Source organism: Saccostrea echinata, unplaced genomic scaffold (assembly GCF_033153115.1).
Source record: "Saccostrea echinata isolate AGI-Se365-2 ecotype Australia unplaced genomic scaffold, CSIRO_AGI_Sech_v1 ptg000029l, whole genome shotgun sequence".
Classification (NCBI taxonomy): domain Eukaryota; kingdom Metazoa; phylum Mollusca; class Bivalvia; order Ostreida; family Ostreidae; genus Saccostrea; species Saccostrea echinata.
Genome location: NW_026889778.1, coordinates 33,616,777 through 33,632,633, shown reverse-complemented (window position 1 = coordinate 33,632,633; position 15,857 = coordinate 33,616,777). Strand labels below are relative to the sequence as shown.

Genomic DNA, 15,857 nt, shown 5'->3' with positions numbered 1-15,857 from the left:
CAAAAGTCCGTTGGGAAGTAGAGGCTGCAAACGGACGAATTAAAAAATGGAAGTTTCTTGCCAATGTCATTCCTAATAGCCAAATACCTAATATAAAGGATTTTGTGCAAATCGTGTGTGCAGAAATAAATAAATTTTGACCGCCTTTAAAAAGCAACGATCAAAACGATGACGAATTAGCACGTAAAATGAGATTAACAGCTCTGGAAAAAAGCAAAAATTCTGTTCAAGAACGCATCAGAAAAAATTCAAACTTAAAATTCAGAGAAAAATGAAAAAAAAAAAAAGTGGACTAATATAGAAGCACAGCATGCATTACCAGATTTTCCCAAGTTAACTGAAGATGAATTGCGTATGTAGACTTTTGGGGTGTACCAAATTAAACAAGCCCAAAAATATTCAGATGAACACCTCGGGGAAGGTGACTATAAAATTGATCTGTCTTGTGAGGAATCGGATTTACTACACGCCCGTATACAATCACGACATACGTCCAGAAAATTGTACAATATCTGGATTGAGTATTCCACGGAAAATGTGACCGGGTGGTATTGCGAGTGCAAGGGTGGTTCAAGAACAGTTGAATGTTGCGCACACGTATGTTCGGTAGTGTGGTACCTTGCATTCGCAAGACACAATGGTTTCCAGGCTGCACCTGATGTGTTCACATCTTCGCTGTGCGATGCTGCTGATATTGTTGCAGAAATTGATTCTGGAGAAGAATCTGTTTAAGCGTTAATATTCAATGTAACTTGTCAGATACTCAATTGTAATTAAAAGTATATTATATTGGTATGCTATTTTTATAATTTTCATCTCTCTCTCTCTCTCTCTCTCTCTGAAAGTTCTTATTTCCAACTACTGAAATTTTATACACTTGCGTTGATTTACACTCTATAATCTTATAAAGAATACAAATTCAATATCTTTAACTGGTCATAAGAAGAGATAATTATAATAAGAATTCTTTAACAAAGTATTTTATTGTTAAGTAACATTTCTTGATGCGCGGAACTTTTGTTTAGGTCTGTCCTATTGTGGTCAGCCGACCAAATCGTGACATATTGTTATGATCTTTGTGCAACTCATCAATGTATGTTTTAAAATAACTGGAAGGCATGCAATAAAAAAAACTTTTCATCTGAACAACAGCTATTCCATACAGCATAACTCAAAAATATTACGATAATTTTGATATAATATTGATATCAGCAGAATATTGGCAATATAAGTAAACTGAAGCTATAAAAATTCAGATTTTTTTGTAATATTAAATAAAAATTTTGACAGAGGAAATTCGGACTGGCATATTTTACAAACTCATTGTTGAAACTCTGAATATTTATATATTTAGTACATTATCATTATCTTCAATATATATCACTTTCTAGAGAGGTTATTTGCCATCTGAGTAAAGGTCATCCTTAAAAGAGAAGAAAAATATGATTTCTTTCGTTTGAGGAACGAATTAGACAGAAATAATTTCCCTTTGGTGTTATAATGAATTACTTGTTCGGGATTACAAGATGTTTATTCGAATACCTGGTTAATATCACGTGGTTCTTTAGAACCGGTCTCGTTAGCAAGGGCATATAAGAGATGAATAATTGTTTAAATGCCAGTTTAGGACGACACGTAGACCACGATAAAGATTTAAATTTTATCTATATTTATTCAATCCAACATACGATATACATGTATATAATTATGAATTTTCATATCTTACAAGTTTTATGTACAACGTACAATAAAGCTGCTTCGTGTCCTTGCTTTGTCCAAATAGTGTGTTGTTGTTTATTGTACTTTTATTTGAAAGTAATGAGTGGATTAAAGTAGAATTAACCTATACAATATCGCTTTTTTTAAAAACATCTCATACAAACAAGTAGATCTTCTTGCGATTCAGTGTTGCTATATACTTTGATGAAATATAATATCAAAAGAGGGGCGTATACAATCTGACAAAATTAAATTCACATCAAAAATTGATCAACGTAATTGTATTCGTTTTAAAAGAAAGTAAAATGAATGTGGAAGACTGAGAATCTTAAAAATCTGGCCAAACAATAATTATCATGCGCGACTCTCAGTCGTCTCCAGGATATAATAGTCTCCTGCCTCCATGTCTTGTGTTTCCATATCCGGCGACTCTTTCTTTTCTGCATTTCCATTTTCCACTTCCTCTGTAACCCTTTCATTTGAATCCCTGCTTGTGGATTCATTATCACTCATTTTGGTTTCTTCTTCTTCAGATTTCATTTCATCTTGGAACCAGTCTCCAGAACGTCTATATGTAGGTTCCTCCATATCATCACTTGCTTCCTTTGTTTTAGTGGTTGTGTCTTTCTGCATTTCATCCTCATTGTCAATTTGCTTTTCTTTATTCCCCACTTCTCTGGTGAACCATTCCTCTGAATCTCTGTAGTCAGGTTCCTCCATGTCATCTCTGAGGTCCCCGTTTGCTCTAACGTTTTCCTTTTCGCTACAAATTGATCCCCTTTCTTCATCTATTTTGGCAATCCCTGTAAGGTTATCATTACTGTCTTTAATGGTGCCTTCCATGGCTCGAATCTGCGACAACTTGCTGGAGGATAAATACCCCATGCTGTCGGTACCTTGGGAATCGATTGCATCTCTGGGGCTGAGTTTACCGTACTTTGTGATTTCTTGTGTTGCACTTCCGTCCACCGACTTTCGTGGATCAAAAGTGTAAAATCCGTTAGGAGTGCTTTCCCTTTTCACGGATGTCGTATAACGAACTTGTACACTTTCTTTCACAGATTTTCGAGCGTTAAGGTGGTCATAGTTATCTTCCTGTGCCTGCAATGTCAAATGCTATTCTTTAAAAGTCTCTATATAATTCTAACATAATGCTTTATTTAACTATGTATATGTAAAAAGTTTCATCCATGACTGAAAAACAGCCAGCCTTCCATATATGCATCGCTGGAATATTTATACATCGGTATTAACATGATTTCATGAAACAAAATTTTAAGGGGGATTCGTTTTTCATAAATCTGCAGACATCTCAATACTATCGACAAGGTCTATTTGAACTTACACTTAGAACACTCATTAATTTTGCCTGTTGGATCTCGTTAGCTTCCTCAATTTTATCGTAGATATCGCTTTTATTTCTAGGAATAGGAAGTGGTCGTCTCAAATTTGGGAAATTTGTGCTACTTATGGATGCTTGATCTCGTTTTCTAAATGAAAAATAAATAAAGAAATGATTTTTTTTTTCTAAAACAGTAAATTGGTTTTCTTTCCAGTTGTCCATGTCCTGAAACAAATTGAGCTGTTAGAAACTTGATATATTGACTTGAAATTTATTATCTACTGACTTTGCTTTCAGAATTAAGATTTTTAAATCAAGGAAATTTCGTGGGAAAATACGGAATTTACCTAATTAGTTGACGGTGTTTGTACAATATCAACATCACAAGCAGAGTTATCAGTATTCCAAAGATAAAACAGCCGAGAGCTACCCCAGCCAATCCAGCCACGGAGACTGCTGAAAAACAAGGTGTCGTGCCAAAAAAGCATACAGAAGTCAATATATAGTATATATTTACAAAAATAAAATTATATTATCTTTCCAAAAACAAAAATTCGTTGAAATCAAACTGGCAACTTCAAACCTTCAGTCGTCAAATATCTATTCCATAATCACTTACTATTTTCTTTTTTAACTCTCAGAACTATCACCAGTGATGACTATTTCAGGATAACTCACCTTCATTGTTTTCGGTGGTTCCTCTGTTGAATGAGGCAGGAATTGATGAGGTGGTCTCTGTGCTATTTTGGGTCATTGAACAATTTAGTGTTAAAACGTAGAAATCATCACAGAACAGCTGGTCAGATACATCAATTTCTGAACATAAATCAGCTTTGACCATCCAATCCATACAAACTTGTATTCCAGTTTTCTTGGCTCTTTCTAAGGTTAGCGAATAGTACCATGCCTCATCATCACAATGGTTTTCTATTTGCTCTCTGATTTTCTAAAAGATCAATGAATAATCAATGAATGTTAAAATGATCAAATAAATCACTTCAGGGGCACTTTTTTGTTTAACTGTTTAAAGTATTTTAATAAAATTAAACAGCGTTGAATGAGAATTCCATCTTTAAAAAACTGTCATAATCATCCTCTTATAGCATTTTTAATAAATATAATTATGTACTTTGTATTGAAAAAGTCTTTCTCTTTGAGAAAATATCTTAAATAAGCTTTCTTTATAAATAATACAAATTGTTAACCTGCAGTTCTTCAGTGTTGCACCCATTCTCGAAGACACTTCTGTATCCTTTAATAACACGGTCCATGGCACAGCGCACAAATGGGGATGTATACTGATTCAAAATTTCCTCTCCTAATTTTTGAATTCTGCAAATATAAAATTTAAATCAAGATTTTACAATGTATTTATTTCTTTAGATATGTAACATTCAGTAGAAGTGCTGCGTAATATTATATAAGTATTGCTGTTTTTTCTCTCTTTTTTCAGTCAATGCGACGATTTAGCCACCTGAGGAGTACAATATTATTCTTCGAGGGAGGATACACTATCTATTGACAAAAAAAAAACATTTAAAATTGTTTAAAGATATAATTTAGTTTAATGTAAGCAAACCATGATACATTTCTTGATTGTTTACATTTGTTGAAGTCCTAGCCAAATGCAAATAGAAAAGCATGGTTAAAATAAACATAACCAGTTATATTAATTTGGAATTTCTAGATAGTGCACTCAAAATCCAAAATTATACAGGTATATATAAATTATGTAGTGCCTCTCAAACGATCAACATTTGTGATGGACAGAAAGTCTGAAGGTTGACATATACTTAAAACTAATCTCCCTCCTCTGCTACAACGTATATGAGATCAGCAATTGAGAGAGAGAGAGAGAGTACGAAACTTACATTTTACATCAACTCAACAAAATGGATAAATAGAATTTAATTTATCTATATTTTTACCTGTGTGGTAATGATCCGGCTAACATCGTAATACGTGTACAATGTTTTTGAAGAATAGTAAAAATAATATTTATGGAATCGTAGCTTATTTTTATGCCCTCGTAATCGAAGATTCGGGAGGATATAGTTTTTGGTCTGTCCGTCCGTCTGTATGTCTAGCTGTTCTGTTTGTTAATCTGTTTGTCCGTAAAAACATTTAACTTTCCCATGGGTACCAATTTCCCCCCTTTGTAAGGGGACCTGTTTTTGTATTCATATGAAGCAGAATTTATTCAAAAACTTCTACATGAGAAGAAGAAAAAGCTTGACGTGGCCTTCAACTTGTCATTTAGATATATTGACGACGTATTATCAATTAACAATAGTTACTTCCTTTCATATGTCGATTCGATATATCCCAATGAACTTAAAATAAAAGACACCACAGAGTCAGACATATCTGTTTCATATTTGGATATTTTACTAGAAAAAGACGTTAATGGTTTCCTAACCACAAACCTTTATGATAAAACATGATGACTTCAACTTTTCAATCGTCAACTTCCCTTACTTATGTAGCAATATACCCTTATCACCTGCATATGGGGCTTATGTCTCCCAGTTAAAGCATGCTCGACGTATGATTAATTTTTAAAACGAGGAAAGCTATTAACCAACAAGTTGATGAAACAAGGATATCAACAGTCTCGTTTGAAGTCATCATTTCGCAAGTTCTATGGTCGATACAATGACCTTGACAGCAAATACAATCTATCATTAGGTCAAATACTGACTGACGTTTTTCATACTAATTGTTAGGCCATTATTTACGCACTGAAATTTCTACGGACTTTTCCGTTTACCCGATCATGACAAAGAGCACACGGCGGGTGTGACCGGTCGATAGGGGATGCTTACTCCTCCATGGCACCTGATCCCACCTCTGATGTTTCCGGAGGTCCGTGCTTGCTCTGCTCCCAATTTGTATTGTTTAAATGGACTATGAGCTTGAATACTCTTCGTTATCTCCATATTTTATTGCCATAACTTTTGAATGGCTGATGCTAGGGTTTTAATGTTTCACCTGTGTATTCCTTGTGACGGGACATTTCTTTAGGTACCAACATATTTGACCTCTTTATCTTGACGTTAGAGGTTGGCTTACTTTTGCAAAAATTTACCAAACTTTAACCTTAAAGATAATTTTTGAACGGTTCAAGCTAGAGCTTTCATATTTCACATGTGTATTCCATGTGTCCAGACCTTTCTTTGGGTACCAAATCTTGGAGTTTGAACTACTTTTAAGAAAACTTTAACCTTAGCCATAACTTGGTATAGGTGCTAGGGCTTTCATATATCACAAGTGTATTTATTTTGACAAGACATTTCCTTAGGTACCAACATTTTTGACATCATGACCTTGACCTTGGAGTTTGACCTTCAAAACTTTACCTTTGCCTAACACTTTTGAACGGTTGCTGCTAGGGCTTTCATTTTTAAACTCCGGTTAATAAAGGGCAAAACAGATAACGTAAACTTGGTATATACAGTAAAGTGTACGAAATGCAATAGCTAAAAGTTAAATCCAAAATAAACAAGCATTCTGAGAGTATTGCATTAGCAATACTAGTCCCCTACCGGCAAGTGTAATTAATCTGGTTCCCGTTAAGAATTGAAAATACCAAAATTCCGTCAAAAGTCAATGAAGCGGGACGAAATGCAAACTTGATCTGTAACTCATCAAGATACACTCACATACCAAAAATCAGCTCAATACCTGCAATCGTTTAGGAAAAAAAGTGCGGAAAACCAAGTGGGACAGACTGACAGACAGACAGAGGGACAGACGGACAGACAGACAGACAGGCAGACAGACTCAGAGGAAACCTATGGTCCCCACCGGTTTTACCGGTAGGGGACTAACAAGCATTCTGAGATTCAATGAAGCGGGACGAAATGCAAACTTGATCTATAACTAATCAAGGTAAAGTCACATACCAAAAATCAGCTCAATATCTGAAAGCGTTTAGAAGAAAATTGCGGAAAAACCCTTAGAAATTGAAAATACCATAATTCCGTCAAAAATCAATGAAGCGGAACGAAATCGAACTTGATCTGTAAATCATTAAGATACACTTACATACCAAAAATCAGCTCAATATCTGCAAGCGTTTAGAAGAAAAGTGCGGAAAACCAAGTGGGACAGACTGACAGACAGAGGGACAGACGGACAGACAGACAGACAAACGGACGGACAGACTCAGAGGAAACCTATAGTCCCCTCCGGTTTCACCGGTAGGGGACTAACAAGCATTCTGAGAGTATTGCATTAGCAATACTAGTCCCCTACCGGCAAGTGTAACCTGGTTCCCGTTAAAACATGAAGATGCCATAATTCCGGAACGAAATTTAAAGTTGATCTATAAATCGTCAAGGTAAAGTCACATACCAAAAATCATAAAAAGGTCATAATTTCGTCAAAAATCATTGAAGCGGAACGAAATGTAAACTTGATCTGTAACTCATCAAGATACACTCACATACCAAAAATCAGTTCAATATCTGCAAGCGTTTAAAAAAAAATTGCGGAAAACCAAGTAGGACAGGCTGACAGACAGACAGAGAGACAGACATACAGACGGATAGACAGCTAGACAGACGAACGGACGGACGGACAGACTCAGAGGAAACCTATAGTCCCCTCCGGTTTCACCGGTAGGGGACTAATTACAGGAAAACAGAGTTTGTATTGAATTTTTTCCTAAAAAGGTTAAAAGCTGTCAAAAAGGATAAAAATCCAATGAATTTCAAATTTTATCTGCACATTAACGACAGTGTACCAACCCTCAATATCACAGAGTTGAATCCAAAACTTCTTAAAAAGAGATTTCCATTGATGTTCAGTAAAATTAGAAAACAAAAAATTAATGTCATCGAACAGAACTCGAAACTGACCTACTATACATACAAGTAATAGAGAACGATATCTTATCCAAAATAAAAACCTATAGTCCCCTCTGGTTTCACCGGTAGGGGACTAACAAGCATTCTGAGAGTATTGCATTAGCAATACTAGTCCCCTACCGACAAGTGTAATCTGGTTCCCGTTAGAAATTGAAAATGCCATAATTCCGTCAAAAATCAATGAAGCGGGACGAAGTGCAAACTTGAACTATAACTAATCAAGGTAAAGTCACATACCAAAAATCAGCTCAATATCTGAAAGCGTTTAGAAGAAAATTGCGGAAAACCCTTAAAAATTGAAAAGGCCGTAATTCCGTCAAAAATCAATGACGCGGAACGAAATGCAAACTTGATCTGTAACTCATCAAGATACACTCACATACTAAAAATGAGTCAATATCTGCAAGCGTTTAGGAAAAAAGTGCGGAAAACCAAGTGGGACAGACTGACAGACAGACAGACGGACGGACAGACTCAGAGGAAACCTATAGTCCCCTCCGGTTTCACCGGTAGGGGACTAACAAGCATTCTGAGAGTATTGCATTAGCAATACTAGTCCCCTACCGGCAAGTGTAACCTGGTTCCCGTTAAAACATGAAGATGCCATAATTCCATTAAAAAAATCAACGAAGCGGGACGAAATGCAAACTTGATCCATAAAAAGGTGCGGAAAACCAAGTGGGACAAACTGACAGACAGACAGAGGGACAGACAGACGGACGGACAGACTCAAAGGAAACCTGTAGTCCCCTCCGGTTTCACGGGTAGGGGATTAATAACAATGCATTAAAATCATGTCTAGTCATTTAAAAAAAAGGTACTAGATTACTCTGTCATGTATCAGTGTTCTGAAGTCTAAATCTTATGAAATATTTGCGTTTAGAACTTACATAGCATCAACGATCTGCGAATTTTGTGGAAAAAGATCCTTAGTTGTAAAATGAGACGCATCTGTAGTTGGAACTCTAGACATGTTTGATGTCAAGGTGCTGTAAGGTGACGTCTGATGGTTATAAAGCTGGGTTGTTCTCAGCGTCGTGGTTGCAATTGGTGATCTCTTGTTTCGTAGTCCGCAACAAGGAGGCATTAAAATCAATATCACAACCAAGACTGCAATGATTATTACTGACTTCATCCTGAATCTGCAGCGTAAAAAAATGAGCGATACCTATAATATCATATTGATATCTACGTTAAAGGAGATGGGTGAACATGACGAGCAATAAGCCTATAGTGTGAAAAACATGAAGATGAACAATTAAATTTCTATTATATCAAAATTTACCTTGATATTTCGTCTAACATTAAAATATACTTTATGTAAAATCTCTACAATTTGCAAAAATCCCTCAAAGTTTGAAATTATTTGCCTGTGAAATATTAGACACATACTAAAGCGGGCAAAAAGAGTCATTTTCGCATACTATAACAGTCGCCCGCGTGGCGCAGTGGTTAGAGCGTCTGCTCTAGAGTCGCGGCGTAAGGAGTTGATCCTTACGTCGCGGGTTCGAATTCAACTGTGGGACGTGGAGACCAGTCCTTCGGATGAGACCGTATAAACTGAGGCCCGTGTCGCAGTAGGTGTTGGCACGAAAAAGATCCCTCACTGCTCAATGGCCGTAAGTGCCGAGTATAGGACAAATTTGCAGCTCTCCACCGGCAAGTGGTGGCGTCTCCATATGAGTGAAAAATTCTCGAGAGGGACGTTAAACAACATACAAACAAACAAACAAACATACTATAACACTATTTTTCGATATGAGTGGGTCTTCGCTCCACCTTTTTGAAAGTTAATCCTCAAAGTTTGCATAAAAATATACATTTTTTGCTTACCAAAAATATGGAGCAATGACCCACTATACCTTAAAAATATACTTTATGACATAACATTCGCATCTTTTCGAGAAATACTTGAAGTCCATTAAGTCAAGGGTCACAAACATGATTTAAATGCCACTGTACGTCAGGACTTGTGTAATCTAGTGGTTAGCGTGCTAGTCTCGAAAGAAAATGATTCTCAGGATTTTTATTGCTAGGGTTCGAACCCCACGAATACCACATTAATTTTTTTTAAGTAAAAGAATAAATTTTGCCGAGAAAATTTTCCTCAGAAAAGTTTTGTTTATCACAATTACATAAATTTCAATAATGAGAACTTTACTCTAAATATTAAATTCACAAATTGAACATGATTTTTATATTTCTGAAGCTATAGGCTTTCTGCACGCTATGTTCGCCCATCTCCTTTGGAACACTTTATAAATACGGGGGATATCAACTTGTCTAAAAAATTACACGCATTACAGGGAAATATGGAGCGCCAAATTATTTTTAAGGACAGACTATACGTTCCTCAATAATATATAATTTTTTCCAAGTTTTGCTACTTTCACATGTTTACTCACAAAAAATTGAGGTACCTTACCAGGCATTTGTGCATGATACCAATGGATAGTTCTTCTTGCATAATCCTTTTGGAAAAAATTTAATTTGCCAATATCAATTTTTTTAGTGTTTGAATTTTTTAAATACGATTAGAAACTGGTTTACAAATCAGAAAGTCATTAAAATTTTAAATATTTTTCATACTTTACGAAGATATACATAACAGATATTTGAGGAACGTATCGTCTGACCTGAACATAAACTCATAGAAATGAAGATATCATTAATCAATTGAAGATATCATTAATTCAGTTATTGCTCTTATCAATAATTGATCAATTGTTAAGCTCAGCAACGTAGTAGAATTAATATCCGCAAAAATTAATTTAGACTTTTGGTATATATATGTAAATAATTAGTTGATCTCTGTAATACAATTAATGATATCTAAAATTATTTTATAACGATTTGGTTAGAAGATTTAATGCAAGCGTTTTAAAGAGATAAAAAAAAATTAATCAAAGATATCATTATGTGAATCATGGATATGTTGAATAGAAGTTAGCACTATTTTAGAAGTAAGTTGCTCTCAGAAAGAATTGTCCACATTGATGTAATGAATTCAGTTGAAGATGGAAAATATTTCAAATGGATGTCTTAATACATGTATATATGCCATCGTTTGAATACAAATTGCTCTGAGGACATCAAGTAAATTACTGATACACACAGATTAAATTAATTGTTGTAATTGTGAATGTTTATAACCTCTTTATCCATTCTGACATTAAGCTGATATACTCAATGGTGTTTTGGGAAGGAGGCAACTGCACAGATTATAAGATTACGTTCAATATGATGATACCATGCGGACAGAAGATAAGGGGCATTGAATTCAGTAAAGCGATAATGTTGTGGGCAAAACTGCAAAAGCACTTTTGGACCTTTCAGTCTCATATGCAATGTACAATGTCCAGCAAAACAAAGAAAAAAGGTATACGACTGCAATAGTTTTTAAAACTAGCTATGATTAACAGAGCGACCTCAGTGTCTCATTCTCGATATACATATACATATATGTTGATGCAAAAGAAAATAAATGTTGTGGACTAACGGAGTGAGAAGTATTTTGTTACTACTATAATACTATTTAATAATACTATAAAATATCAATTTAATGCACTATTATATGGTGCTCTTGAAGGAAATCTGATTGAAAGAAGACCATTCTTTCAATTTAAGATATTAGATATGGATGATTGATTTTAGTTAACGTGGTATGAATCCAAGTGGAGCCATAAATATCTTTTTTCAAACCAAAAAATAGATATTGTATATTCATATCTAAAGGCTTGTCAATCTACGAGGGTCATTCAATAAGTAATGCAACATACAGTTTATCATAATAAGTATTTAATTTTATTTTTTAACAGTTGAAAAGTGCTATTAAAGAACTCCCAATCACAGAAAACCCCATGCTTCTTCCCATTGTTGTCGCAAAGGAATTCACTTTTAAAGTAAGCATGGAAATTGTTTAGAAATTATCTCTGCCAAGATGAAAATGAGGGCTTATATGAAAACTGTGCTTCATTACATAAATATCTGGATAACCCATATTAAAGATATGATTTTGATATGTGCAAAGACTAGTCTTTCACGCTGTACAGTTTTCAGATGGATTTGGAAATTTAAAAGAAAAAAAAAGTACAATTAAAAGATTGCAGTCAAACTGGTCTGTAGGGGCACCAAAAAATATCGATACTGTGAGCAACATGATATCTGAAAATGCCAAATTTCCGTTGATAGACTTTGCTAAAAGGAGATGGGCGAACATAGCGTGCAGAAAGCCTATAGCTTCAGATATATAAAAATCATGTTCAATTTGTGAATTCAATATTTAGAGTAAAGTTCTCATTATTGAAATTTATGAAATTATGATAAACAAAACTTTTCTGAGGAAAATTTTCTCGGCAAAATTTATTCTTTTACTTAAAAAAAATTAATGTGGTATTCGTGGGGTTCGAACCCTAGCAATAAAAATCCTGAGTATTATTTTCTTTCGAGACTAGCACGCTAACCACTAGACTACACAAGTCCTGATGAATAATGGCATTTAAATCATGTTTGTGATATGACCCTTGACTTAACGGACTTCAAGTTTTTCTCGAAAAGATGCGAATGTTATGTCATAAAAGTATATTTTTAAGGTATAGTGGGTCATTGCTCCATATTTTTGGTAACCAAAAATGTTTATTTTTATACAAACTTTGAGGATTAACTTTCAAAAAGGTGGAGCGAAGACCCACTCATATCGAAAAATAGTATTATAGTATGAGAAAATGACTCTTTTTGTCCGCTTTTGTGTGTGTCTAATATTTCACAGGCGAATAATTTCAATCTTTGGGGGATATTTGCAAATTATAGAGATTTTACATAAAGTATATTTTAATTTTAGACGAAATATCAAGGAATATTTTGATATAATTGAAATTTAATTTTTCATCTTCATGTTTGTCACACTATAGGCTTATTGCTCGTCATGTTCACCCATCTCCTTTAGACGAAATTTTTCATCGTCATAACAGTTTATAGAGTTCTGACAAATTAAATGAATCTAACAATAATTCTGTCAGATGGGTGCCTTATTTCTTTACAAATGCATAAGAGAAAACACACGTAAAATATGCCAATGGTCTATTTGAAAACAAGCATTTTTACAAAAATATGAAGATTGGATAAACTTGAGTGATGGATGACGAAACATTGGCGTACTTTTTAGAGCCGAAAAGGAAGATCAAGAATAAAATGTGGAATAAAAGAGAAAGCTGTCGTTCTATTATTGCAAAGAGAAGCAAGGGTTCCATATATGTTTTATTAATTTTCTTTTTATTCAAGAAGTCCAGTAAAACATGTAATACAGCTAAAGGAAGGACTATCAATGGTAACCTTTATGTAAAAATTTCACTCAGGAAAGTTAAGCCGATTTCCTGCAAAGCAAGCCCAAATACTGGTCCCCGAAGTATTTTTTCAGCACATGAAAACGCTGCTGCAAATAGGAATAGAGAAATTGAAATTTTGAAGAAAGGAAAGTTTACAGCGCTTGGGGATACCCCATATTAGCTAGATCTCAGCCATTGTGAGATCTTTTTCTTCCAAAAACATACGAAAGTAATCAAAGGAAGATTTTACAATATCAGGTATATCATGGAAAGTGCCATTCATCAGTGTCTTTAAAGCGTCCTACAGATGAGTATGCTGAGGTTTTTTGGTCATGGGTAAAAAGACTTTTTGTGTAAATGTTAACAGGGAATACTTTGAGGTATTGAAAGTATTGAGAATCTGCTTTACATGCTTTTCCTATTTTTAGATGACCTTTTGCATTATTTATTAAACGGCCCTCGTAAAGCTGAGTCCCAAGAAGAGTGGAAAATGTCTCCTTCAGGGACAATGCATCTATAGTGTGGCGAATACCACCTTGTCTCAACCAAACTGGAGAGGAATAAAACGTTCATTGAATTTATGGAACATTTTATTTAAAACGCACCTCTTCCTGTTTAACATCGATATGTACATTTAATGTTTTGTAAACAGTGACCAGAATTGAAAACACGTAATATTTCACGAATTCATTTTTAAATTCGATCCAATTCCGTGTGTACGGGGTATAATGTATTTGCTGGATTGAATTCAAGTATTTTTTTTTTTTTTTCGAAAAGTGTTTTTTAATGAAGTAAGATACTTTCATTTTATTCTGTCTTTCAGTATACCACATACATTGTATATTAGCACTGAATTCATCCATTTATTTTGTGTTTTCGTCGAAGTGAATTTTAATCGAATAAAATATTTTCATTTCATTCTATCTATCAGTATATGCTAGTATTGAATTCATGTGCTTATTTTGTTTTTCGTCGAAGTGTATTTTAATCAATTACAATACTTTCATTTCATTCTATTTATTAGTATAAATACTATAGCATTGAATTCATGTGCTTATATAGTTTTTCATCGAAGCGTATTTTAATCAAATAAAATACTTTAAATTAAATTTTACTCTATCAGTAAATACTGGCATTAAATTTATGTATTTTGTTTTCTTCCGTCGAATTTCTTTCATTTCATTCTATCAGGCGCTCCTGACAAGTTCTTGTACATTACCTTTTGTTACGCCATGTTCTTAGTAGTTACTGTTAAAGCGAAACAAGTGCAAGGCATTGGCCAATTATCCAAAGTGTCGTGGATTTGGTCAAAGTGATGGCCATCAACAAATATCAAAGTCGAAAATTTCAAATAAATTAATTACAAAATTAATTACAAACCTTTAATCTTTTCCTAAAAAAATTATATCATCCAGGAAATAATGTCCACATTTGCGTGTTGTCCCAAACGGTCCACTGAGCACAAAATGTGGCAATGTGAGCAGGTCCTTATGCACTGTCGATGCATTCTTTTACTTTAAATCCCACTATTGTGCAATATTGTGAATCAATTATGTATAGAAACGGTTTCAGGTGTCTTAAAAACCAGGTCAAATGTAGGTTTATGTGTGAAAAATGTAAACATATTTCCAACAGCCATATTTTAAGCATGACTTGTTGGACAATATTGATATTCAATCTAATTAAATTCATAAATAATAATTATATACAAGTTCTTGCCAGTTTATCATCATTTTCCCAAAGATCTTTCACAATACTTCTCCAACTTAAAAGAAAAACTCTATCCTCCGATTTGAAATCTCAGATTCTACATGTATCAACATCTTTCTCTGATTATTCAGTTACTCCTAATGCTTGCACTGTGTCAACTTTACCCAGTCAGAATCAAAAAGAAATTTTTATGCCCCGCCATGAATATGGCCGGGGCATATAGTGTTTGTCATGTCCGTCTTCCGTCCTTCCGTCACACTTTGCGTTTAGTCTGTTCAAAGCTCAGTTTCAAAGAAACTATCCAAGATATTTTTATCAATCTTCATATGCTGATAGATATTGATGAGAGCTAAGCAACTGCATCAACATTTTTTGACCTTGACCTTTCATTTGACCTTGACCTCACTTTTCTTAAATTAGTGTTTAGCTCAGTTTTAAAGATACCATTCAAGGTAGTGTAATCACACTTCATATGTTGATACATACTGATGTAAGCTATTCAACTGCATCAACATTTTTTGACATTGACCATTCCTTTGACCTTGACCTCACTTTTCTTAAATTAGTGTTTAGCTCAGTTTTATTGAAATCATTCAAGATATTTTTATCCAACTTCATATGCTGAAACATACTGATGAGAGCTTTTCAACTGGATCAATATTTTTTGTACCTTGACCTTTCCTTTGACCTTGACATAACTTTTCTAAAATCAGTGTTTAGCTCAGTTTTAAAGATACCATTCAATACATTGTTATCAAACTTCATATGCTAATCCATACTGATGTAAGCTATTCAACTGCATCAATATTTTTTGACCTTGACCTTTCCTTTGACCCTTGACATCACTTTTCTCAATTTGTGTTTAACTCTGTTTTAAAGAAAACATTCATA

General features: G+C 34.2%; 1 protein-coding gene across 2 annotated transcripts; it reads right to left on the bottom strand.

Moving 5' to 3' along the window:
* Window positions 1-1,652: 1,652 nt before the first annotated feature.
* Window positions 1,653-14,677, bottom strand: LOC133194745 (uncharacterized). 2 transcript variants are annotated; one of them, XM_061330649.1, is made up of 7 exons: window positions 14,637-14,677; window positions 8,823-9,068; window positions 4,267-4,393; window positions 3,740-4,007; window positions 3,409-3,517; window positions 3,065-3,209; window positions 1,653-2,820 (listed from the first exon to the last, which is right to left on the bottom strand). In XM_061330649.1, the coding sequence occupies exons 2-7, from the start codon at window positions 9,065-9,067 to the stop codon at window positions 2,074-2,076; spliced, it is 1,641 nt and encodes a 546-aa protein (XP_061186633.1). In that variant the 5' UTR covers window position 9,068; window positions 14,637-14,677; the 3' UTR covers window positions 1,653-2,073. The 2 variants fall into 2 exon arrangements, with proteins under 2 accessions (XP_061186633.1, XP_061186635.1); XM_061330651.1 differs by having other exon boundaries at window positions 3,409-3,514.
* Window positions 14,678-15,857: the final 1,180 nt, after the last annotated feature.